Genomic DNA, 27,459 nt, shown 5'->3' with positions numbered 1-27,459 from the left:
CATTGCTCAAGGCTACGCATTCTTACGGCAGTTCATAAAAATCTAAGGGTTTTACTTTTCCCTGCACGCGGCTTAAATGGGTGAAGAGGATGCTTTTATTCTGAAAGGATACAGACAGGAAGTGTTGTTATCAGGTAGTGACATCGCCACTTACCTTCCTACAATACTAGTCGTAGCTGAAGGTTGCACTTCAGTTGGACAACTGGACAACAGTTGGACAAGCGACTTAGAGGAGTAACAGCGGGCGAACTTCGGTAAGATATGATGACACGACCTTTGCACTGAAAGTTCAGGTCGTGTGTCCTCGTAGCGCCTTGACTTCAGTTACTCGAACAGTGTGTAATAGTGGATACTGTAGAAATTAAAAAAAATATGAGGTGCTGCTTAAGCCTTTTAGGTTTCTGCGTGTTCGTTTATCGAACAGGAATGACATTTGTGACAGTTTACAGATTAATCTGGGTCAGAACCACATGCCCTGCCCACTGTGTTACTGGATATGACATGAAGAACTCACCCACTCTTCTTCAGCTTAGGATTTAATATAGTCACAGCTTATCTATCTTGGTTACATCATTATACTAAACAAAATGTGAAAAACAGAGAATTTCGACAGCTGGGTGTTCAGATGACCTCGAGGTCTCCATTTCTATCATTGCGTAGTCTCCATGAGTGGCTGACCCTTGCCCAGTGACAACACCAAGTTCATGATGACACCAAACATTATGTAATTGTGTATTTTTAATCAGTTCTGTTTATCTTCCAGTCTAAGACAAAGTTTCTCAGGCAAGTAAATGTACATATGGTAAGCGCAAACATATACCATGAGTGTATTTAAAGCTTCACAAAAACTCATTTCCTTCAATCCCCCTTTTGACCTCAGACATTTCTGAGGTCAACTTCACCAGCCTGACCCGGTGTGGTCAGCCAGGACCTGTTATTCAAGTGAAGTTTATCATTTTAGTCAACTAAGTCTGCCTGGTCATGGTGACCTTGTTCTTGTGCACATGTGTGTGCAGAGACAGTTAGCCTTGAGTTCTGCTCTGCACTCAGCAGCTGATAAGATAGCATGGAAGGTGCAAAGGTTGCTCTGGTCATTGGTTCTTGGTACTGTTGTTTGGCCTCCACAAAATGCCTTTTGATGTCCCTCATCAGAGTGGGATGGGTGCACCTACCATTCAATAAATCCTTGTTTACAGGCAGTGGCAGTGTTTGCCCCCTGCCTCATTTCCTGATTTTTTGCATGTTTGTCACACTTAAGTGTTTCGGAACATCAAACCAATTTAAACAATAGTCAAGGACAACACAAGTAAACACAAAATGCAAGTTGTAAATGAAGGTGTTTATTAGTAAAGGTGAAAAAAAAATCCAAACCATCATGGCCCTGTGTGAAAAAGTGATTGCCCCCCTTGTTTAAACATACTATAACTGTGGTTTTTCACACCTGAGTTCAATTTCCCTAGCCACACCTAGGCCTGATTATTGCCACACCTGTTCCCAATCAAGACATCACTTAAATAGGAGCTGCCTGACACAGTAAGGTCCACCAGAAGATCCTTTAAAGCTACACATCATGCCGAGATCCAAAGAAATTCAGGAGCAATTGAGAAAGAAAGTAATTGAGATCTATCAGTCTGGAAAGGGTTATAAAGCCATTTCCAAAGCTTTGGGAATCCAGCGAACCACAGTGAGAGCCATTATCCACAAATGGCGAAGACATGGAACAGTGGTGAACCTTCCCAGGAGTGGCCGGCCGCCCAAAATTACCCCAAGGGCGCAGCGAGGACTCATCCAAGAGGTCACAAAAGACCCCACAACAACGTCCAAAGAACTGCAGGCCTCACTTGCCTCAGTTAAGGTCAGCGTTCATGCCTCCACCATCAGAAAAAGACTGAGCAAAAATGGCCTGCATGGCAGAGTTCCAAGAAGAAAACCACTGCTGAGCAAAAAGAACATTAAAGCTCGTCTCAATTTTTCCAAAACGCATCTTGATGATCCCCAAGACTTTTGGGACAACATTCTGTGGACCGATGAGACAAAAGTGGAACTCTTTGGAAGGTGTGTGTCCCATTACATCTGGCGTAAAAGGAACACTGCATTTCAGAAAAAGAACGTTATACCAACAGTAAAATATGGTGGTGGTAGTGTGATGGTTTGGGGCTGTTTTGCTGCGTCAGGACCTGGAAGACTTGCTGTGATAAATGGAACTATGAATTCTGCTGTCTACCAAGAGATCCTGAATGAGAATGTCAGACCATCTGTTCGTGTACTCAAGCTTAAACGTACTTGGGTTCTGCAGCAGGACAATGATCCTAAACACACCAGCAAGTCCACCACTGAATGGCTGAAGAAAAACAAAATGAAGACTTTGGAGTGGCCTAGCCAAAGTCCTGACCTGAATCCTATTGAGATGTTGTGGTATGACCTTAAAAAGGCCGTTCATGCTCGAAAACCCTCTAATGTAACTGAATTAGGACAATTCTGCAAAGATGAGTGGGCCAAAATTCCTCCAGAACGCTGTAAAAGCCTCATTGCAAGTTATCGCAGACGCTTGGTTGCAGTTGTTGCTGCTAAGGGTGGCCCAACCAGTTATTAGGTTTAGGGGGCAATCACTTTTTCACACAGGGCCATGATGGTTTGGATTTTTTTTCACCTTTACTAATAAACACCTTCATTTACAACTTGCATTTTGTGTTTACTTGTGTTGTCCTTGACTATTGTTTAAATTGGTTTGATGTTCCGAAACACTCAAGTGTGACAAACATGCAAAAAAACAGCAAATGAGGCAGGGGGCAAACACTTTTTCACACCACTGTATGTATAACCCTTTAAGTAGCTATGGGTAGCTCGAAAGTTTCAGAACCTTTTAAAATATTCTGTGTCTCTATTTACACACAGAATTAAGGTTCCATTTGGAACCAATATTGTATAAATATGAGTTGCAACAAAATCTGAAACTGTGGTTACATCATGGATTGTTAAAGTCTGATCTTCACAACTTTTTTGTGGATTTTTATCTTCGTACAAAAGAGGAGATTTGATGATGTGCTGGCTGTAAAACTGAAGAGTTTGGTCCTGTCTGCTGTCAGACTGTGGCCCATCAATGAAGAACATTGTTGGCCTCCCCAGGAGTGAACGACCTGCATATTTTAAGGAACTTATCCAGAAACATAGAATACTTTAAAGGGTTAGCAAACTGCCGAGCACTACTGTACCTATGTAGATTTACATATTTGTGGCATTAATAGCTTTTGTGCCCTTTTATATGAACAGACGTTCAGCTATAAAGCAGAAAACAAGCCTCAATAAAGTTGACATGACTTAAAAGTATCATTAGAAACTGATTCTTTAAAGTGAGTGTGCATGCACTTTAGGTGTCAGTGTACAGTTTGGACCGGGGCGTTCAAATTTAGTAATGTCTTTATGCCTAATTGTCATGTTAGAAATTAATTGCAGTGCTACGTTTGTATCAGCTTCTGTAAATGCATTCAGGGTCACTAAAATGTATAAATCATTGCACTGCACTGGAGTTGCACTCTTTTCCCCTTTTTTATTAATCCATTTGAAAAAAGTCTGAATCTGGGATTTCTAAGCCTTCCCTCATTTAAATTATTAGGAGGTCATAATTTTTTTACATTCAAATTTGATAATTAGTTTCTTTAGAGAATATATCAAGCAACAAAGTCTCGATACACCTTCAGCTTTGGCCAAGTCCACCTCTAAAAATAAATGGGAAGGTCTCTGAATTCTGCTGTCTGACGGTTCAGTCCAGCGACTCTGAATCTCATTCTTTTGATCTGCATTTCCAGTGTGATCTCAGAAACGTTGAGCGACGCAAGAACCACTCCTAAGGTCCTGAACAGGACGTTATCTCGACTTTAGTCATTTTAAGCTTGTATTTTAAACGTCATCGTAATTTATCCGTGTACTGGGGGTTATTTTTGGAAGACAGTGTAGTATTGAGCAAATTTATCACCATCATTGGTTTCATTACAGGTCAGTGTTTCCCACATATAGAATTTACTTTTGCTGAGAATGATTTATGATTTTCAGTGGAAAATATGTCAAGGTTCATACTCTAAATTTCAGATACCAACTTTCAAAATGTAGGGGTCATTTGCGTTACATTAATTCACTCTGAATGTATTCAGTTCAGTTTTAAAGTCCTAAAATAATTTCAGCTTTGGTTTGTTGGCAGATCAAAGTGAAATTTTACTGATTGAACAGTTAATCTTGGTATGTGTTCTAGTAGCTCGAACCAGCAGTGTAAGAGAGACTTGGCGTCACATACAGTATAACTACATTTATATATTTTCTGCAACACCACATTAATGCATGCACATTCCCATGACAATGCAATGCACAATTTGTGCTTCATTCACAATGTTAGTGAGGTATGGCTTAACAAGTTGCACACGTAAAATTACTAATAGTTAAATGGCTAATGTTAATTAGTGGCCAGGTTTAAATTTGATATTGCTCAGTTTTTGTTTGTTTTTTTTGGTCACAAAGAAAATGTTTTCAGAGGATACATCTATAAATTGAATTATCTTAGAAGAAGAAGACTTCAGAAAGTGTCTGCCTCTTTTTCAATGTTTATACTCACATGCATGTATGTGTATGTATCCGTCCCTTCTACAACTTGAATAAATCACTGGGGGAAAGACTCCAGGTGCACCATGACATGTGGCCACAGGCTAGAGAGACGGGTCAGAGAAATGTAATTGTGAATTAATATTTAAATCTGATTGCATTCCAGTTGGGATGGAATAATGAAAGTTAAATTTGTCACACCCATATTGGATTTCCCAATATGGGTGTGAAATATGGTTGTCCCAAGGTTGGAAAGAGAGGATGTTTTTTACTTTAAATATACTAAAATGGCTGAGATGGCTATAATTTGTAGTTCTAGTCCAATTTTTCTTTTTCATCCTGGGTTTTCTGTCTTGTATCTTTTCAGAAAGAGCACGGTGCCTCGTGTCTTTGCACTCTGAAAACAAGATGGACCACAAAGTGGCCGACCTTCCTAGCGGCCCACTAGATGTCTACAGGGAAAAAGCCTCCTTCAACTGGAAGGACATGGTCCTCTTTATAGATGGAGAGGATATATATCTATTCAAGGTAACATCAGTAGTTATGCTTATAGCATTAAGTCATTAAGTATTAAAGACCATTTGTGCAGGATTTGGAACATTATAATCATGTGGTATTAAGCCTCCACTGTTTTATTTAATTGCCACTTTTTTTTTTTCCATTTGATTACTGATTTGTTTATATGGTAATGGAAAGACTTTGCTCTTTATGTTCTGATAAACATGTTCTGGTGTAGTCTAGGCACCTCTGTATCAGACTTTGAGTCTTGATGAGTATATTAATTGCTGAGGAACTCAGGCATGCGTCCACAGCTGAGGTGAAAATGATAGATTTATATCCTCCCACTTTGACTGCTACAGTCCTTTTTCTTTTTCTTTTTTTTTCCACTCGTCTTAATATCCATCCATCCATCCATTTTCTTCTGCTTATCCGGGGTGGGTCGTGGGGGCAGCAGCTTAAGCAGAGAGGCCCAGACCTCCTTCTCCCCAGCCACCTCCACCAGCTCATCTGGGGGTACCCCAAGGCGTTCCCACACCTCACCCAAGAGGCGCCCAGGAGGCATCCTAATCAGATGCCTGAACCACCTCAACTGGTTCCTTGTGATGTGGAGGAGCAGCTGCTCTACTTTGAGCCCCTCCCGAATGGCTGCACTCCTCACCCTATCTCTAAGGGAGAGGCCAGCCACCCTTCGGAGGAAACTCATCTCTGCCGCTTGAATTTGTGATCTCATTCTATCGGTAACTACCCAAAGCTCATGACCATAGGTGAGGGTAGGGCTATAGATCGACCGGTAAATCGACAGCTTCACTTTTACGCTTAGCTCCCTCTTCACCTCGACAGACAGGTGCAGTATCCGCATCACTGCAGACGCAGCCCCGATCTGTCTGTTGATCTCCCGCTCCCTTCTCGCATCACTAGTGAACAAGACCCTGAGATACTTAAACTCCTCCACCTGGGGCAGCAATGCCTAGAAATTATGTCCATAAAAATTATGAACAGAATCGGTGACAAAGGGCAGCCCTGGCGAAGTCCAAAATCCACGGGAAACAAGTCCGAATTATTGCTGGCTATACAGACCAAGCTCTTGCTGTGGTTGTACAGAGACTGAATGGCCCGCAACAACAGCCCAGACACCCCATACTCCCGCAGGACCTCCCACAGGATACCCTGAGAGATGCGGTCGAATGCCTTGTCCAGGTCCACATCACACACAGAACTAGATTCTGCAAAAGCTTCTTCCCTGCCACAGTCAGACTGATGACAGAGTAACGGACTGTTCACAGCCAAAATCCACTGTGCAATACTCCTCACACAGCTAAAACCTAATGTGCAACATTTTATTTTATTCAGTTATTAAAATAACACATGTTGGTGCAATATTTGTCTGGTCTACACGTGCAATTTATACTGTGTTCTTTGTAACACTAAGTGTGCAATAACTGCTGCTCAGTATCCATCAACCTTCCAACTTAAGCAACCGTTTTTGTATATGTGTATATACATATATATTTATGTAAATACTTACATATTTTATTCTATACTTTTTAATTATATTTTATTTTATTTTGTTTTTTATTCTACACTCTTACCCGAAAGCTCTGCACAAGAATTCCTATGTACCCAAACCTTGCGTGTGAGTACAAATGGCAAATAAAGTCTTGAAGTTGACTGGATGGGCAAACTCCCACACACACTCAGATATTCTCAAAAGGAGGAAGAGCTGGTCCAGCGTTCCATGACCAGGACAGAAACCGCATTGTTCCTCTTGAATCTGAGGTTTAACCAGCGGACGGACCCTTCTTTCCAGCATCCTGGCATAGACCTTACCGAGGAGGCTGAGGAGTGTGATAGCTGGAGCACACTTTCCGGTCTCCCTTTTGGAAGGTGGGGACCACCACCCTGGTCTACCAACCCAGTGGCACCGCCCCAGATCTCCACTCAATGTTGCAGAGACATGTCAACCAAGACAGCCCTACAACATCCAGAGCCTTCTCCTGAAGACTCAGGATGTTGTAGACTCTTGTGTTGTGTTGTAGACTCTGAAGACTCATCCACCCCGGGGGCCCTGCCACTGAGTGACCTCACCCCCAGTGATGGCCAAGTCATCCCCCTCATCCCCAGACTCTGCTTCCACTACAGAAGGCGTGTCTGTGGGATTAAGGAGGTCCTCGAAGTATTCTTTTCACCATCTGACTATACCCTCATTTGAAGTCAGCAGCACCCCACCCGTAGTATAGACCGTGTGAGTAGAGCACCGTTTTCCCCTCCTGAGTCACCTGGCCGTTTGCCATAATTGCTTCAAGGTCGTCCGAAAGGCTTTTTCCATGGTTTCATTGACCTCCTTAATTGTCTTAATAATAGTTCATTAAGCACAGACAATCGCCGCTGAAGCATCCATTACGTGCCCTTACCTGTCGTGAACAGCTTTTTAAGACAGAGCATATCGCCGCTGAGCCGGTTGATCAAAGGCACCTTGAATTACTGTAATTCTGTGACCGTTTGTCCTATCGGAAAAATTCAAACAGGGTCTGAAAGCTGAGAAATTGCACTTTACACACAATATAGGGTCATTACGGCACTTTGGAAGTGCGCTGTGTCTCATTCGACACATTCAGCATTATAGGGTTAACCTGGCAGTTTAACTGCTCACAGGGCTTAAATTTATTCTACTCAGTTAAACAACAAATGCCTTTCACCAGTGACACCTCAAACAGCTTTACGCTTAAGATTTAACTTTGTGATGCTTACACTTATTCTTTTAAGCTTCTGTTCTGTACAATCATAATAGTAGTAATAACAATAAGAGTAACTTGAGACATTTTAGCATCTTTCAGTGTTCATATGGGTATTTTCAGCAAGTAAATTTTTCCATAAAGCTGTGGTTATCAAAAGCATTTAAAAGAAAAAGTAAACTTGCTACAAGCATTTTGTCATGTGAATTTCACTGTCTTAATGGATCTGGCAAACTGGGCATTCTCCATCATTGATCGAATTTTTTCCACTATGAGATCCGGGATAGGGGAGCCTGCGTGTCCGAGTGGAACTGACCCGGTTGGATACGTCATCGACTCTTGGAGCTCGTGGAGACCTGTGTGCTTCTCGGCCCTTGGAGTGGAAGACGTGGAAGACGCCTACATATTCGGCTTTTTGGTAGCAGTATCTTCTCTGTTTGGGCTCGGTGGATACCTGCTTTACTGGCAAATTAAGAAAATCTGGACGGCGGTTCGACATCTGCAGAGGCTGCCGATCCAGGTGGAAGGGCTGAGCAGAGCCGTACAAACTCAGACTCAAAGCCTGGTGGACCTGAGCCGCAAGATTAGCGAGCTCGCAGGCGAGAGGGGTTAGATCAGGAGATATAGTTCGGTTCTGCACAGTGAGGACGGCAATCAACTAATTTGGAATATTGGATTTTCGAATGGTTTCCCAGTAAGACTGAAGGCTGTTGGAAAAACAAGCAGCCTGTTCCAAAACAACTTCTGTTATCAGGAATTCGGCTCCCCTGCCGGCCTTGGGTTGGCAACCATATCTCTCTCCAGGGCACTGTGTGCGGCTGCTCTCCCCCCACTCCGCGTTGTGATTTGTGAAGCTGGGTCTGGTGTATCACGGCCGCTGATGAAATTCCACCACTATCAGCAAACTGTTTTGGCTGGAACCTGGCATCTGGCTCCACAATGCCCCCACCTCTCGTCTCCTTCTGCATCCCCTCCCGCCCTGACCTCACCTACCGCCGCTGTCCTTGCTTTACATGTGCAAATGCTTTGCTAAGGTGGTTTTTTTGGACCCTGGTATAGTGCTCTTTTTGAGCACTGTACCAGATGACCTTTTTTTTAACCTAACTTCCCCATGATGTGTTGTTTTCTCCTCCTGCCAAAGGTAGCGCCGTAAGAAACGGCTGCATGACCCAAGGACACATATCCCCCTATGTGTGTTGTGTTTGTGTATTTGGATGGTGTTCTGTAACTGCAATTTCCAATGTGTGAACTTGTTCACCCACATGGCAATAAAACTTCATTCATTCATTCATTCATTCATACTGCCTGATTTTCTCCACGTTGCAGCAACATGTTTTCAAGACCCTGGAGAATGACCCTCTGTTTGCCCGTCAGCCTGGTGAAGATGCCTCTATAGAGAAAAAGAGAGAGCTGACCTTTCTAAGGTATCTGTGTGGTAATATTTACATTCATATAGCCACTGTGAATTCCTCTGTTATGCAATCCAAGCCTAAGTAATGTCTGAAGACACTACAACTCCAGTTGGAACTTAACAGGATGAAGCAGCTGCTTCGATACAACTTTGTCACAAATGAAGAGGCAATGGCCAACCCCTGGAAAGCTATATACCTCGATGACTGTCTGGGAATGTACGACTGGGCCTTGGTTGCTAAGCTCTTCCTCAGCCTAGGGGTAGGTGTGTGTCTGTGTGTGTGTAAAACTGTGGTAATAGTGTAAGTAAGTAAGACAGTTTTACATATAGTAAATAGTTATGTCAAATGAGCTAAATTCAGATTGTAGTATCATTGTTTCTGAGCAATTTCAAAATAAGAATTTATGATTTGAATTGTTTCATTTTAACGTGTACTTGGATCAAGGGAAAAAGTATCCTGCTGTTTAAATTTCCACCTACACTATGAGGTTTCTAGTTTTTGGACTTGTTTGGGGGGGGGTCACTTTTGCCTTCATTGGATAGCAGTACAGTTAAGATGAACAGATAGGAAAGCGGTGAGAGGGAGAAGGGGAAAAGACTAGAACCCAGGCTGGCTGCCTTTCAGCCGTGTGGCATATCACCTGCTCGCCCACTGAACCAAACTGGCGCCTGATTGCTTGCTTTTTAAATACGAGCTTTTAAAATAAAACATTTAAAGGCTTTCATCTATCTAATACTTGGTAAATGAACTGGGTTTTATATAGAGCAAACTCAAAGTGCTTTATACAACATGTCAACATTCGTGTGCACATTAAGACTCCGGTGAACTCGGGATTCAGTGTCTTGCTCAAGGATACTTTGGTATGCAGACAGGGATCCGAACCGCCAGCCTTCCAGTTGGTAGATGACCTGCTCTCTTGAGCCACAGCAACCCTACTTGGTTGCACATTTCATAATGTGCTAGTATTTGTGTTTTTGTTCTCTTCTATTGTCTCATTCCAGTTTCTGTTTCAGATGTTTGGAGCAACTGTGGTCAGCTCAGGGTCAAGCAGGCACAACAAATATGTTGAAAACACTGACAACATGACGGTAAGACAGGAACCCTTTATTAACAGGATGAAGCAGACTAAGCGAGGGTGATGTCCTACTATCCTGTTCATAAACCTTTTTCATAGATTTTCAAAGAGCACCTGCTGATGTTCTGAGTAAATTTGTATGTGCTTGTAGATCTTTGGTTGCTTCGCACTCACTGAGCTGAGCCACGGCAGCAACACCAGAGCCATGAGGACCACAGCCAAGTATGACCCCTCCACTCAGGTCAGCAGTTATTTATTTTTTTAAAACATGTGCTCATCCAGTCAAAGGAACGGTCTTTTTACCACTACTCCTATAATATTGGTCAGATTTTAGTGGAACAATGATCATCCAGTGGGTCAGACAAACTGTGCTTAAAGTCAAGGCCAGTTTTCATTCTCAATGGATTTTGATTTCTCATTATTTTGTGCAATACAGCCAACAATAAAACATATTACTTTCTTTCTGTACTTCACAAATTACAACAACCTGTGAACTGTGATGGATCGTGAGTCGAGTGAGCTACTGCACCGCTAGCATTCCGGTTATTTGTATGAATGTTAAATCATAGTATTTTTGGCCTGTGACAGCATAAATATCAGTTGACAATACTCCGTTATGTCATGTTTGCTTTGTAATGGTATTGTATGGACATAATGAACTGCCAAAAATTAAAACTAAGCCATGAGTTTGGTTTTTAGGAATTTGTGTTTTAATACTCACAGTAAGCTTTTTTTTTTTCTTTTTTCCCCCTGTCGCTTTTATAATGTTTGGCAAAAATTGTAGGCATTTAGCACAAACAAATGCATGCTGAGTGCACCCCCGTCTGAGATGACAATATGTTGTGACATAGCTAAAACTTGAATGACTGTGGGCTGCACAGCTGTAAACAGATATGAAAACCACAGATTTAATCCAGACATCACAGAAATGTATCTTTGCAAGAGGAACATCAGAGCTTATGTTGTCTCACAGACGCGCTCGTAGAAACCACCAAAGTGATGTCGATGCAAGTGAAAGAGGCCAACATTAGGTTTAGTGTGGTTTTTCAACCTATCAGAGAGATTTAAAAACTATAGGTGTGGCCAAATCAACAATCTGTTACGTTCTTAAACAGAGGGAATACACTGACCAGCTCGGGCACCAAAACACCCAAAAGACCACAGAAGGCAGCTAAAGTGGATAATCACAGAATTATTGGCTTGGGTGCAGGGAAGGAACAGGCTAGTGGGGGGAATTCATGGACATCCAGGATGCTAAATTTATTTTTGAGCTGGATCTCCAGATGATGTTGGGCGTGGCATGACTGCCTGGCACTGTGCTTTTCTTTGCCAACTGCAGTCCAACCATCAGTTGGCCCAGTGGTGGGTGTAGAGCTGGCGGGGGCCTTAGGTTTTGCTCCTAGGACGATCCAGGGATTTTCAGCGAGACCAGGGGCAGCCGCTGGAATTCTGGTGGTAACGGAACCAGACCATGGGATGGTAGTGTCACTATCCATCGGGATTGGAGCTGAGTGATTGTCAGTGATGAACAGTAAGATGTCCTCGCTTTATGGAGGGCTTTTTCTGTAGAGCAACAAACTCTTTTTTTCCAGGCTAAATGGAATCTAGTGAGATGCCATTTCCTCTCCGAGCTTACAGGTTATCTATATTAAGCTGCACATTTGTGAGTTATACCAGGAAGTCAGGCACTTTAGATTTGAGGCTTTCATCTTCAGAGGAGCCACATTATCCAGAGTCGTACTCAGTGGGATGTAAGACTATTATCGAGATAGCTGGCCTCTGTGAGAGTAGAAGGTATCTGCTCTGCATTGCATTGGCATATGGCATTGCAAATAATGAAATTTCTGCAATCGCTAAACACCTCCAAACTTCATGTGGCCTTCAAATCAGCTCAAGAACAGTGCATAGAGTGCATGGAATGGGTTTCCATGGCTGAGCAGCTGCATCCAAGCCTTATATCTATATATTGTGCAAGTGTCGGATGCAGTGGCAGAGTCCCATAAACACCCCTGAACCTCGTGGAAAGCTTTCCCAGAAGAGTTGTTATTGTTGCAAAGGGTGGGCCGACATCATGTTAAACTCCATGGCTTAAGAAAGGGATGTCACTCATGTTCATATGCGTATGAAGGCAGACGAGTGTGACCCACTGGGGCCTTGACCAGTAGTTGAACAATAGTTGATTCCTCATTTCAGTATGTGAAAGTTCACAAAGAGCACTTAAAATGTTTCCTTAATTGAAATAATTTCTAGCTGTTTCTCTTCTGTAGGAGTTTGTGATCAACTCTCCAGACTTTGAGGCTGCAAAGTTCTGGGTGGGGAATCTGGGTAAGACTGCTACTCATGCTGTGGTGTTTGCTCAGCTCTACACACCTGACCAGGTGTGCCATGGACTGCACTCTTTTGTTGTCCCGGTGAGTCCTAGCTAATTTAATTAGCTAAATTCTATATATACATATTTAATAATATATAATCACAGGGTTTGAATCCACTGTCTGGCCTGGGTTTTCTCTGTGGACTTTGCATTGTTCTCCCCATGTCTGCATGGGCTCTTTCTGCATGGGCTCCAGCTTCCTCCCACAGTCCAAAGACATGCAATTAGTGGGGTTAGGTTAATTGATGATTCTAAATTGCCCAGCAGTTTGAATGTGAGTGCACATGGTTGTCTGTCTCTCTGTGTTAGCGCTGCAACAGACTGGCAGCCTGTCCAGTGTATACCCTGCCTCTCACCCTATGGCAGCAGGGATAGGCTCCAGCCCCTGCACATCCCTAAATTGGAGCAGGGGGATTTGAAGATGATGGATGGGTGGATAATTTATTATTTTTGGCTTAACAATAATAACTGTTAAGCCAAAAATAATAAATTATATAAATGATAAATAAAAACCTAACCTTTTTTTAGGAGAGACGGCATCCATTCGTCTTCAGATGGAGCAGTTCTCATTTCTGGAAATCTGCCTCATGCAACAACCAGTAGTGGCACTGACCCTAGCCAAATGAAAACCATTCCTATTTTGGAGGTTGTCTCATTGTTGCCCCTCTGGTGCACTGTTGTTAATTTCACTAATACCAAAGCAGCTGAAACCAGGTAACCCCCTCTGCTACTTAAGTGACCAGATCTGTTTCCCAGACATTTAATTGACTTGATTCTGTACTCTGATTAAGTGTTCCTTTAATTTTTTTGAGCAGTGTATACTCTTATCACTGTGCTGCAGGTGAGAGATCCCAAGACCCTGCTGGCTCTGCCTGGTGTGCTGGTTGGTGACATGGGTAAGAAGCTGGGCCAGAATGGACTTGATAATGGGTGAGTGGCTGCAGCAGACATTAGCACTTAAGTTTCATAAGAAGCAAATGTTTCGGTAAGCATCAAAGTCTTTAAACAGTTTAACACAAATGCTGCATTTGCAAAACAAAAAGCACAAGAAGTAAAAGAAATGACTTCCTTGACCCTTGTGGAAATATCCTGACTGGTGACTGTAGTCAGTAAGTAATGCAAAACTGATTCAGAGACAGGGGTATAGATGTTGGTCTGTTGCAATAGTACGCATGCAGTGTTTTGATGGATGCAGTGTTTTGATATACTGAGTAGTGACGTGACACTGACAGGAAAACCGTACCATACACATGCAACATTATCTCCTTTCGTATGTCTGTGTAGATTCTCAGTCATCCAGGTCATAGTAGTCTCTGGAGCTTGAAAAAGGCGACTGGACTTCTTTTTGTTTCTTGAAGACGTTTCACCTCTCATCCGAAAGGCTTCTTCAGTTCTCAACCAAATGGTGGAGAGACCCAGGTATTTAAACCCCTGTGGGCGTAGTCCCCTGGAGGTGGTTATGACCCTCTATTGATCATGTGCGTGAACACATGTGCCCAGGTGTGAAGGGGGCGTGGGTCATATTTAATCAGTGGTTTCAGTTGAAACCAATTTAGGACTCCGCTCCATTGTTTCCTGTGGCCTATTGAGGTCACTGGAACAAAGGTGTGAATGGGGGTTGAGACGTCTGGGAAGGGAGCTCAGGACAGCACTGTAAGCGGGGGAAAGTTGGTGACGTAATCCACCTCCTCTGTTCAATGATGGTTGTTCACAGTGGACATAGATGGCTTCTTTCACTCCTCTTTCAAACCATCTGTTTTCCCTGTCCAAAATGTGGACATTGGCATCCTCAAAAGAGTGCCCTTTTTCCTTCAGATGCAGATGTACTGCTGAATCTTGTCCTGTCGAGGTGGCTCTTCTATGTTGTGCCATTCGTTTGTGAAGAGGCTGTTTGGTTTCACCAATGTAGAGGTCCGAGCACTCTTCACTGCACTGAACAGCATACACTACATCGCTGATCTTGTGTTTGGCGGGTTTGTCCTTGGGATGAACCAGTTTTTGTCTTAGGGTGTGACTTGGTTTGAAGTATACTGAGATGTCATGCTTGGAGAAAATTCTTCTGAGTTTCTCTGACAAGCCTGACACATATGGGATGACAATGTTGTTCCTCTTGTCCTTCCCATTCTCTGTAGTTTGTGTTTGGCCTTCATTCCTGTGCATCTTAGCTGATTTGATGAAGGCCCAGTTGGGGTAACCACATGTTTTGAGGGCTTTCTTAATGTGTGTGTGTTCCTTATGCTTCCCTTCTGCCTTAGAGGGAACACTTTCCGCACGGTGTTGTAGGGTCCTGATCACCCCAAGTTTGTGTTCCAGAGGGTGGTGGGAGTCAAAGAGGAGATACTGGTCTGTGTGTGTGGGCTTCCGGTAAACTTCAATGTTGAGGCTTCCATCTTCCTCGATAAGCACCGCACAGTCCAGGAATGGTAACTTGTTATCTCTGGTGTCCTCCCTGGTAAAACGTATGTATTTATCCACTGAGTTAATGTGACGAGTGAAGGCTTCTACTTCTTGGGTTTTGATTTTGACCCAGGTGTCATCTACATATCTGTACCAGTGGCTAGGTGCCATCCCTTTGAAAGAACCAAGAGCTTTACTTTCCACTTCCTCCATGTAAAGGTTGGCTACAATGGGAGACACTGGGGAGCCCATGGCACATCCATGCTTCTGTCTGTAGAATCCATCATTGTATTTAAAATATGTTGTGGTAAGGCAGAGATCTAAAAGTGCACAAATCTGATCTGGGGTGAAGCTGGTTCTGTTCAGTAAGGAATCGTCTTCCTGTAGTCGTCTTCTGACGGTCTCCACTGCCTCAGTTGTAGGTATGCAAGTGAAAAGTGAAACCACATCAAAGGACACCATGGTTTCATCTGGATCCAGTACAAGATTCTGGACCTTGTTAGTAAAATCTGTAGAGTTTTCAATGTGGTGGGGTGTGATGCCAACAAGCGGTGATAAGATGGTGGCGAGGTGTTTTGAAATGTTGTAGGTGACCGAGTTTATACTGCTGATAATGGGTCGAAGTGGGACTCCTTCTTTGTGGATCTTTGGGAGTCCATAAATGCATGGAGTGGCTTCTCCAGGGTACAGGCGGTAGTAAGTGGGGTGGTCAATGGCTTTTTCCTTTTCAAGTTGTTGCAGGCAGCACTTTTCAAGTTGTTGCAGGCAGCACTTTTAGATCTCTGCCTTACCACAACATATTTTAAATACAATGATGGATTCTACAGACAGAAGCATGGATGTGCCATGGGCTCCCCAGTGTCTCCCATTGTAGCCAACCTTTACATGGAGGAAGTGGAAAGTAAAGCTCTTGGTTCTTTCAAAGGGATGGCACCTAGCCACTGGTACAGATATGTAGATGACACCTGGGTCAAAATCAAAACCCAAGAAGTAGAAGCCTTCACTCGTCACATTAACTCAGTGGATAAATACATACGTTTTACCAGGGAGGACACCAGAGATAACAAGTTACCATTCCTGGACTGTGCGGTGCTTATCGAGGAAGATGGAAGCCTCAACATTGAAGTTTACCGGAAGCCCACACACACAGACCAGTATCTCCTCTTTGACTCCCACCACCCTCTGGAACACAAACTTGGGGTGATCAGGACCCTACAACACCGTGCGGAAAGTGTTCCCTCTAAGGCAGAAGGGAAGCATAAGGAACACACACACATTAAGAAAGCCCTCAAAACATGTGGTTACCCCAACTGGGCCTTCATCAAATCAGCTAAGATGCACAGGAATGAAGGCCAAACACAAACTACAGAGAATGGGAAGGACAAGAGGAACAACATTGTCATCCCATATGTGTCAGGCTTGTCAGAGAAACTCAGAAGAATTTTCTCCAAGCATGACATCTCAGTATACTTCAAACCAAGTCACACCCTAAGACAAAAACTGGTTCATCCCAAGGACAAACCCGCCAAACACAAGATCAGCGATGTAGTGTATGCTGTTCAGTGCAGTGAAGAGTGCTCGGACCTCTACATTGGTGAAACCAAACAGCCTCTTCACAAACGAATGGCACAACATAGAAGAGCCACCTCGACAGGACAAGATTCAGCAGTACATCTGCATCTGAAGGAAAAAGGGCACTCTTTTGAGGATGCCAATGTTCACATTTTGGACAGGGAAAACAGATGGTTTGAAAGAGGAGTGAAAGAAGCCATCTATGTCCACTGTGAACAACCATCATTGAACAGAGGAGGTGGATTACGTCACCAACTTTCCCCCGCTTACAGTGCTGTCCTGAGCTCCCTTCCCAGACGTCTCAACCCCCATTCACACCTTTGTTCCAGTGACCTCAATAGGCCACAGGAAACAATGGAGCGGAGTCCTAAATTGGTTTCAACTGAAACCACTGATTAAATATGACCCACGCCCCCTTCACACCTGGGCACATGTGTTCAAGCACATGATCAATAGAGGGTCATAACCACCTCCAGGGGACTCCGCCCACAGGGGTTTAAATACCTGGGTCTCTCCACCATTTGGTTGAGAACTGAAGAAGCCTTTCGGATGAGAGGTGAAACGTCTTCAAGAAACAAAAAGAAGTCCAGTCGCCTTTTTCAAGCTCCAGAGATTATCTCCTTTCAGACACTTATTTTCATTCATCTTTCTCAGCTGGAAATGATTAATCACACATTTCTCATTGTTGGAAACTGTATGATTAATTGTTCTTAGTCTTGATCTGTTTTGGGTTTTATAAGTTTTGCGTTGCATTCTTATTCTCTTTAGTTTGAAAACATTTTTAGCTACAGATAAGTCAAATGACACTGGTGTTACAGTAATTGAACTGTAATTTGATTCAACACGATGATGATGATGGTGAATACAATTAAAAACTATCTACCAGACAAATTATTGTATTATATTGAGTGATGGCTTGTGGTACGTCTGCCCTTGCAGCAGCAGAGAAGGTGCTCTGCCTGTCCAGTAAGTGGTGCAGAGGGTGGGCTGGATTATTGATGATGGAATGTTCAGTGATCAGTTTAGGATTTGTTCAGTTTAGGATTTGTAGAAACAAAGTGCTACCATCTGACACAAACAACATTTAGAAATCCTCTGGATGACCCGCTTCTGTCTTGTCTGTGTAACCAATTCTTTTCTGTAACGTTTACTTTTCTTACACTCACAACAGGTTTGCAATGTTCCACAATGTGAGGATCCCACGTGAGAACCTGCTGAATAAGACAGGAGATGTTACTCCTGATGGCAGCTATGTGACACCATTTAAGGTCAGTATAGGTTTTCTGTGGCAGCCAAAGATGGGACTTCACAAAAACCAAGTTGTTGACGTAAAGCTGTTTGGTAACTTGCTCTATCTGGAACAGCATTGCAGGCTTTCCTGAAAAAAAAGCTAATTAACCATTTACTGCTAATTGTTGAAGGCTTAAATTCTAGAAGATTCAACCACAACATGCATGAGCAGTAAGTTCTGATACAAGTGTATGTCTTCCACTTGTTTTTAATCAATAATAATGTTTCTTTCATCTGCTCCAGGACCCTAAAAAACGTTTTGGGGCGTCTCTGGGTGCCTTATCAGGAGGCAGAGTGTATATCACCAGGATGGCGCTTATCAACCTGAAGCTGGCTCTGACTGTGGCGATTCGCTTCTCAGCTGCCAGGAGACAGTTTGGACCCAAAGACACAGAGGAAATTCCTGTTTTAGAGTACCAATTACAGGTAAGAATAGAAGGTAAAGTTTATTTATATAGCTCTTAAGACAAAGAATAGCCACAAAATGAGGTATCAGTAAAAACCCAAGGCAAAATTGGCACACAGGAACCAAGCAAAATGACCCAAACACTATCTAAATGCCTGTCTGAAAAGATGAGTTTTAAGCTGCTTTTTAAAGGATGCCACAGAGTCCGGGGTATTTCCAAAGTTTAAGGTCTAAGGTTTGGAGAAACAATGGAGAAACAGACGAAGGGCCCCTGTCTGAGGACCGAAGACCCCGGCATGTAGAATGGGGTGGAGCCGTTTGGTAATATACATGCGGCTCTCTCACCCTACCAGCCCATAAAAGTAAGAGCCAAGATTTTAAACTGAAATCTAAACCTGAAAGGAAGCCAGTGCAAAAGCCTCAAAATGCATCTGTAAGGTTTTTAGCTCGCTCCCATAAAGCTTCACATATCAACCCACTTTTAAACAGGTGGTTAATTAATAGATGCGGTTCTCAGACAGCGCATTACAATAATCCAAGCTAGAGGAGATGAAGCCATGGAGAAGCTTCGCCAATTGATTTTTGAGGCAACATTCCTGAGTTTAGCTATATTTCTTGGGGAAAAACATGAACAGGTCAGACTTGATGTGAGCATCAAATGTCAAAGGTTGATCAAAAATTATCGCCAGGTTCTGCACATTAACTTTTACGGTTTACCCCAACTGCTGTCTGATTTGGGCTGTAATGCTCTCAGGAGTATTAGGCCCTCTGGTCTGCAAGGACGAAACAGTCACCCTTATGTGCAGCCATGAAAAGGTCATTTGAGACTTTAAGGCGAGCTGTTTCAGTGGAATGTAACTTTCTGAAACCAGTCTGAAAGTTATCAGGAATATTGTATGTCTTCTCATGAGTAGTGACAGGTCCGTGTTTTTATACCCCTGTCGAATAACAGAATGTATTATGTGAGCACCCACGGCAAGCAGGGGGCTGCGGGGCACACTTACTAAACTTCATGGGCAGATAGATGGCTTATGACCAAAGAAAGGTTGGGATTGTAAATGGGGGTCACTGGGGTCAAGATTAGGGTCACTGTTACTTACTTAGGTTAGACAACACCCCGTTTATCAAAGACACCACAAAGTGACCAATAGAGTCAAAAACCTTAAGATGTGGATAAAATACTGTCATCTGAGCTCATAAATTAGTATTTCAGAAACATCCTCCAAACACTTTTCAGGCCTTTCAGACCCCACAGTTGGTTTGTTCACACTGCTGCATAGGTCTCATATACAAGGGCCCTATTCCAGGAAACGTGTTCAACAAACTGTGGAGTTTAAAAATAAACTGAATTGATCAACTCAGCAACTCAGAGTTGACTGAACCGACTCTGATCAGCTGTTCTGGAATGAGAAACTCAGAGTATGTTCACGCTGAGTTAAGCGGGTGTGAGTAAGGAAAGAAATCTTCATGGATACAATAAAAGTTTGATATAAAATATACAACTTATTTTATGTCTGTTGTCATCATTTACCCAACTGGAACTTTTATCAGATGAAGCTGGAATCCTAATTTTACAATTTTTTTATAAATCTAATTATTCAGCTGCAACCTGACCAGGATAAAATGCAGGAGACAGAAACTAATACCCAGATAGCAATTAGACCCCGGGGGCAGATCTACCCTCAACTCAGTTTTTTTAACTAAATGAAAACTGTTGTAATTGCAAACTGTTTTTTAATGGAAAACTTTATCATCTCTGCCATTACTGGATAAAAATGAGTAATGAGATTTAGAGAGAAAGTGCTTTAATGTTGCTGTTATATTATTTTGCCTTATTGTGTCTTCTAGCAATGGCGTTTGATTCCGTACTTGGCAGCAGCATACGCTCTTGAAAACTTCACCAAATCCATCTTCAAGAACTTTGTTGAGTTCCAGATTGCACGGATGCTCAAGGAAAACTATGACCGAGAAGTGAGTAAGCGTGCAACACGTGGATTTAGGGTGCTCTGTGTAAAGTGGCATTTAATATAGCTGTGTTTCTCAGGCAGAAATGGGCAGGGAGATCCATGCAATTGGCTGCTCCAGTAAACCACTGGGCTCATGGACTGCTCAAAAGGGTATCCAGGAGTGCAGGGAGGCCTGCGGTGGACATGGATACTTAGCCAGTCAGTTTCCCTCTCTTTCTCTCACACACTCACTCACATACACAAATATTATATTTTTATTATATTATAATGTAGTGGCAACACTAAGCGCTTTGAATGCTCACACAGAGTAGAAAAGCGCTATACAAGAACTAGTCCATTTACCAACACTACTGTCTTTGGAACAATAGGGTGGTGGTTTGACTCCCAGGGCTTGCTAACTGCACTCCATGATTGCCTGGCAGCACAAATGAACCGGCTGCTAATGGAGACACACCCAGAATGGCTGACTGAAGGCCAGACGGTCTTGATCCCCATAAGGGACCAGTCCATTCCAACTACCAACCAATCACCTCCCTCAGCACAACATGGAGACTCCTGTCAGGCATCATTGTGGCTAAAATGAACAAGCACATGGCTCAATACATGAGTAGGACCCAGAAAGGGATTTTCAGTAGCACCAGAGGAGCAAAACAGGAGCTACTAGTAGATAGAGCAGTCACTTGCAACTACAAGACCAGACTGACCAACCTGTGCACTGCCTGGATTGACTACAAGAAAGCCTATGACTCGATAACGCACACATGGATCCTGGAATGCCTAGAACTGTACAAGCTCAACAGAACCCTAAGAACCTTCACCAAAAACTCAGTGGGGATGTGGAGAACAATACTAGATGCCAACTTCAAGCCAACTGCACAAGTAACTATCAAGTGCAGGGTTTGCTAACAAGGTCAGGGTTCTAGCCAGCAGTTGATCGCCCTGCGCCGTCCCATGCTGAGGTCGTGTTGCGCCAGGCTGAGAATTTCACCGATTTGCTGTTCTGTCATTGCAATTAGGAAGCTGATGCACGCCACGCATCTTTATTTTAGAGCAGCGTAACACAGACTAGAAGGATCCACACTCCCTATCGTCATTAAATCACATGGTCCAATCAGATTCAGGGGCCTTCAAAGACCTGTAGGACCTGTCCATCGTCACTGACACACACACACACACACACACACACACACACACACACACACACACACACACAGGAGATGTTCTGTTCTCACTACTGTTCTGCATAGGCCTGAACCCCTTCAGCCAGATTAACAAGACTGGCTACAGATACCAACTACAGAATGGAGCAAACATCAGCCCCCACCTCTACAGCTGTATGCCAGGAGTGAACAAGACATTGATTCACTGATTCACACCACTAGGATCTACAGCAATGGCATTGGAATGTCCAGAATACCAGAACATAACACAACTAGAAGGCAACATTGTAGACACTGAGAACAGTCCTAGCAACAGCTAAGATATGGCACAGGCCCCTTAAGCTTCCAGGCCAAAGGACAAAGACCAGGGTCAGCATGGGCACCCTGACTTGTCTGCGGCTATGCAGCTCCATCTGCATCAAACAGCAATGCACTGTGTATTGACAGCTTTCTATTAGAACCAGCATTACGTTTTCCGGCAATTTGAGCTACAGCGGCTCATTTGTTAGATCAGACAACACGGGTCAGCCTTTGCTCATCACGTGCATCAGTAAGCCTTGGCTGCCCATGACCCTGTCGCTGGTTCACCACTGTTCCCGTTTCTAACGCATCAACTTTGAGAACAAAATGTTCCCTTGCTCCCCAATATATCCCACCCATGGTGCCATGACAAATCAGTGGTGTTCACATCATGTAGCAGTGGTCATAATGTTATGCTTGATTGATGTGCATATATTCACACTCTCACCCCCCCACCCCCACAAACACACACACACACACACACATAGAGCTAACTGTCAGTTTCCTTCTTTTGTTTCAGTGAATCGGCTGGGTGATCTTCGTGATGACAATGACCCAAACTGCACATATGAAGGAGACAACAACGTGCTGCTGCAACAGACCAGCAACTACCTGCTCACCTGGCGCCACGCCAAGCAGTGTGGTTAGTCTTCTGTTCACCAAGACCTGTATACTTTGTTATCCAAGTGGCTTCCAACATATTAATATCATCTAAATGTAGCCATGCTAAAAGGCTCAGATGAGTCTATTTTTTACCCTGAACAAGTATTTGAAGGATTCAGTAACACATGCTATGTGCAGTGTCAGCTGCATTAATGGTCAGTAAATGAACTTTGGTAAGTCACTAAAGCTTCTCTTGTGTGTGTGTGTGTGTGTGTGTGTGTGTGTGTGTGTGTGTGTGTGTGTGTGTGTGTGTGTGTGTGAATGAATGTTGGGTGGGTTTCAGATGGTTTGCGGATTGAGTCTCCCTTTCACACCGTGGATTTTCTGGATGACTCTCAGGGGATCCTCAAAAGCAGGTTTACTGCCCTCACAGTGGACGACTGCATGGACTCTGCAGGTATTTCAGCTCTATCATTTAATTAGACTGTATATTTCCAAACTGCTAGAACCTCAAATTAGCCGTTTTCCATAGAACAATGGTACATATGAGCTCTTAGATCCTGTTATATACTTATCATTTCAAAGCAGAGGAGATATTTGCAAATGAGGGGAATTGAATATATAACTATAAATAATTTACGGTAAAGTTATGTGAGTGTAGTTATTGTTAATCAATTAGCCCTGAAGTTCAAATTTACATAAAATGAACAAATGAGGAATTTATTCTCATAGTTGATGCATAAATTGGTAATTTATTATAGTTAGCCTTAAATATTTAAATGTATATATTTTTCAGATGTGAATTCATAAGGCGGGGTCATTTGGCTACAGACTATATTGTACAAACCTTTTTCAGCTTAGTGAACATCCTCTTTGTTGTCTGTCATATCAGTGCCTTTAGCAGCCTACAAGTGGCTGGTGTGTTTCCTACTGGAGGCGAGTCAGAAGAGGCTGGAACAAGAGAGAGCATTGGGCATGGATGACTTTGCTGCGCGTAACAACTGCCAAGTAAGACACACATGTGCAGACACACACATAAACCATTATTGATAAATTCAGGTGGCTCAACTTCAAAACCAGAACTCTGGTTCTTGGTGGGATTTCAGCGGTCACATGCTGCTTTAGGTGGCTCTGGCTGCTAAGCTGAGGCTTGATTCTGTATGAAGTTTTGACAGAACGATGGACGTCATTCGCTAACAGTGCGTACCCACAACTCGTGCATACAAACATTTCACACACAAATCTGTGTGTTATCTGTATTTTCGTACCTAAATTTGTTCGTACTTTGGGAATAAATTTAGAAGTCCTTCTGACCATGCATACGAACAAATGACAGCCTGGCTGCCTGAATTTAAACAGAAGTCTTTTAAAATAAATACTGCTAATAATAACAATAATTATTATTATTTCGGTTGTTGCCTATTGGTCATCATTTACAGTTTTCCAAAAGACCACGAGCCACAAAATGCTCTGAATTATAATTTTAAAAAATGTATGTAATCAAAATACTAAATGGAAAAGTGTAGGCTTTACCTTTTTAATTTAAACATAGTCCATTACCCCTTATCTCATTTTATAATATCTTAAATGTTTCATTAAAATGGTTTCCGTCACTGCTGGATGTCATCACTTACAGTATAATTTCTTGGCACTATCCCATGGATGCTGGAAAATCTGGATTTTTTTGGAAAGCTGCACCTCTTCTGACTTCCTCCTTGGATATCAGACACCATTATTCAGTTTTCTACAGTCAGACTTTCTCCTTATTTCTTGCCTTAGACGTGTAGGTTTACCTTCCCCTGGAGGTGAACATGTTTCCTTATATAAAGAAATGGGGTGGGGCAGTATGCAGATTGTATGGAGATTACACACGGCTGTTGGTTCCGAATTATTCTCATTTATCAATAATATGCACAGTGGAGAGAACAAAACAGGTTAGCACATTTGTTTCGTAAATCTGACAGTAATTGCAATCTCGTTTTTTGCACCGGGTAAGAATGTTTCTGCACAAATATTAGTAAATGAGGCTCAGTGATGCCGTTCATCGAAAGGTCATCTGGTTTGGATTCAACAAATAAATCAGGCTCTTTGCTCCTGCCTTGCACGGACCCAGTATTTGAGAAGAAGGGAGTCCGGAGGGTGTGCTCCAACTATTGGGGGAATCACACTCCTCAGCCTCTCCGGGAAGGTCTATGCCAGGATGCTGGAAAGGGCGGTTCATCCATTAGTCAAACCTTTGATTTAAGAGGAACAATGTATTTTTTGTCCTGGTCGCAGAACGCCGGACCAGCTCTTTATCTCCTCAAAGGTATGAGAGAGTGCATGGAAATTTGTCCGTCCAGTCTGCGTGTGCTTTGTGGACTTGGAGAAGGCATTCGACTGTGTCTCTCAGGGCATCCTGTGGGGGGTGCTGTGGAACTTATCCCGTTGTTACGGGCTATCAGTTCCTATAAAACTGCAGCGAGCTCGTGGTCCATATTGCCGGTAATCATTCAGACTCATGTCCTGTGGGTGTTGGACTGTGCCAGGACTGCCCTTTACCACCAATCCTGTTCATAATTTTTATAGAAAGAATTTCTAGGCGTAGAAGGCTTCTGCCTTGGTGGCCTCAGAATCTCATCTTTGCTCATCTTCCTCTTAACACGTAAATCATAATAATAAACAGATCATTTCAGAAATATTCAGAGCAGGGTGTGCACCACCAATCATGCCACTTTCATTCTCAAATATCTCATCTTTTCCCTTCTGATTTTTGGTGTGAATATTAACAGAGGCCGCTGGCCTGTATCTGCAGCAGCAAAAGTTACAGAAAACATACAAATAACACACAATTCAGGATACTGGCAACTAGTTACTTACAGCTGCAACTTGATCCATAGGAATTAAATGGAATTAACACGTCAGCTTAGTTTGTAGTAAAATATTTGAAATGTGACATTTGGAGAATTCATTGTAAATATCTGTTTCCAGAATCAATGTCTTTAATCTATGGACAGTCCACGTTTTCAGAATACAATGTGTACAGTGTGGGTGGAAATAATAAACTAGGAGACTCTTAAAAAAGATTTTTAATCTCAAGAGTCAGATTTTTTTGTTTTCCCCTTGTTAAACATCCCTCGTGTGTGTGTGTGTGTGTGTGTGTGTGTGTGTGTGTGTGTGTGTGTGTGTGTGTGTGTGTGTTCAGGTCTACTACTGCAGATCCCTGGCCATGGCCTACATTGAGCACAGCTGCCTGCAGAGATTTCATGAGCAGACTATTGATCGGAACACACCAGCTGGTCTCAGGCCAGTATTAAGCAAGCTTTGTGCTTTGTATGGGCTGTGGGGCCTCAGCAGTCACATGGCCACACTGTACCAGGGTATGTATTGTGCTCAATGCTGTACACACAGAGAAATCTTGATGATATCGATGTGTTAACACAGTGTTATTTGTAGGTAATTACTGGAGCGGACATAAGCCTGCTGAGCTGGTCCAGATGGCCATCCTTACTCTCTGCTCCCAGGTACACAAACTGCAACCAGAGATCGAGACAGAAGGATGGATCTCTGTCTGCTTATGGCTCGAGTGTATATGAATGCATTCAGATACCTACATCTAGGACACAGCTTCACTAGTTATCAAGGCAAATGTCAAAATATGTTAAGAAAACTAGTGCATTATATCTGCTTATGTTCTGTATTTTTTGTTAGATTGTGGGAATTTATGAATGAAGCTGTGAGGAACATAAAAGTGACTCTCGTTTGGCTGACAAACCCTCTCTTTAACACAATGTTGCAAATATGCTACACAGTCATATCTGAAAAGGATTCAGTACTGTGTATAAAAGCTGACGGAGCGTCCAGGTTTGAAGACATGAAGCCAGAAAAGAAATGCCTCGAACTTGCATTCTGTATAATGACCAGCAGGAGGAGACTCCTGGTCTCATTTCTCACTTGATTTATGACATCAGTAAAACTTCATGATTTTATCATTTCAATTACTTGTCTCATCCATCATCAGCATTCCACTTATCCAGTCCAGGGTTGCATGGGGGCTGGAGCCTATCCCAGCTACCATAGAGGGAAAGGCAGGGTACACCCTGGACATGTTGCCAGCAGATCTTTTCTTTTCTCTTTTAACTGAGCCATTTATGTTCATTAAATTTGTGGTTTACATCAAAGTAAAAAAAAAAAAAAGACAATCAAGCCAGGTGTCCTTTAGGGTCAGTGTCCTTGGTCTCAGTCAGGTCTGCCACTCACTTGCAAGATGTGGCTGATGCAGCTCTCTACCTGACTTTAAAATGTGCTGTCTCTCCCCCAGCTGAAGAATGATGCAGTAGCATTAGTGGATGTTCTGGCACCCACTGATTTCATCCTCAACTCACCTATTGGCTGTGCTGATGGACAGGTAAAGACACACAAACACAAAAACTCTAATTATATAGTAGAAACCTTGTTCCGTGTCATTCCAAGAAGGGCAGTGATGCATTTCAGTTTTATTTATGTTCAGCCGTCATAACATAAATCAGTTCATGACCTTTTTAGAAAAGGTTGAGACCCTGTTAAATAAGTTGATTATTTTTTTCTCCATCCTGCAGATTTACAACCACCTGTGGTCCACGATGATGCAGGGCAGTAAGGTGCTGGAACGTCCCTCCTGGTGGAAAGAGTTTTGCTCAAACAAACCTGAGCTTGGATCCCTGCGTCCAAAACTCTGAAACCCAGCCACGCTCTTCAGTGCCTGAAGCTTAAGTGCTGGAATTTTTTAATTTTACAATGTAATAGTTTGGAAAAGGTACATGAAAATGTAATTTCTATATGTACAAAACTCTTTGCCAAAACTATGTGGTATAGAAATGCATTACAGTGTTTATAAACTGAGCCAGAAAGTTGTTTTTTTTTCACTTAATCCTCTTTAATACACTTAAGATTCACTTTAATCGCTTTTAGAAAATTGGTTGCAGCCCTGATTTCCTTGAGATTCTTCAGCATTGCTGCATCACTCTGTCCATGCTAACTAGCATGTATTTAGACTGTTTACAATCTATGGCATCCTGTATTTGTAATTCCACATGAGAAATGTCTACTTATTTAATGTGCTAAT

At 42.7% G+C, this 27,459-nt stretch overlaps 1 protein-coding gene across 1 annotated transcript; it reads left to right on the top strand.

Moving 5' to 3' along the window:
* Positions 1 to 119: 119 nt before the first annotated feature.
* Positions 120 to 27,459, top strand: LOC115775756 (peroxisomal acyl-coenzyme A oxidase 3). The gene is made up of 19 exons (XM_030723261.1): positions 120 to 254; positions 4,958 to 5,118; positions 9,150 to 9,247; positions 9,359 to 9,494; positions 10,249 to 10,323; positions 10,462 to 10,551; positions 12,578 to 12,721; positions 13,523 to 13,611; positions 17,822 to 17,918; positions 18,184 to 18,366; positions 20,195 to 20,317; positions 20,391 to 20,511; positions 22,294 to 22,416; positions 22,720 to 22,833; positions 23,269 to 23,384; positions 25,561 to 25,735; positions 25,812 to 25,879; positions 26,677 to 26,763; positions 26,954 to 27,459. Exons 2-19 carry the CDS (start codon positions 4,999 to 5,001, stop codon positions 27,071 to 27,073), a joined length of 2,079 nt encoding a protein of 692 aa, XP_030579121.1. The 5' UTR covers positions 120 to 254; positions 4,958 to 4,998; the 3' UTR covers positions 27,074 to 27,459.

This window comes from Archocentrus centrarchus, unplaced genomic scaffold (assembly GCF_007364275.1).
Source record: "Archocentrus centrarchus isolate MPI-CPG fArcCen1 unplaced genomic scaffold, fArcCen1 scaffold_24_ctg1, whole genome shotgun sequence".
In the NCBI taxonomy this organism is placed as follows: Eukaryota; Metazoa; Chordata; class Actinopteri; order Cichliformes; family Cichlidae; genus Archocentrus; species Archocentrus centrarchus.
Note: the sequence above shows the minus strand (reverse complement) of the source record. Positions and strands in the feature narration are given on the sequence as shown.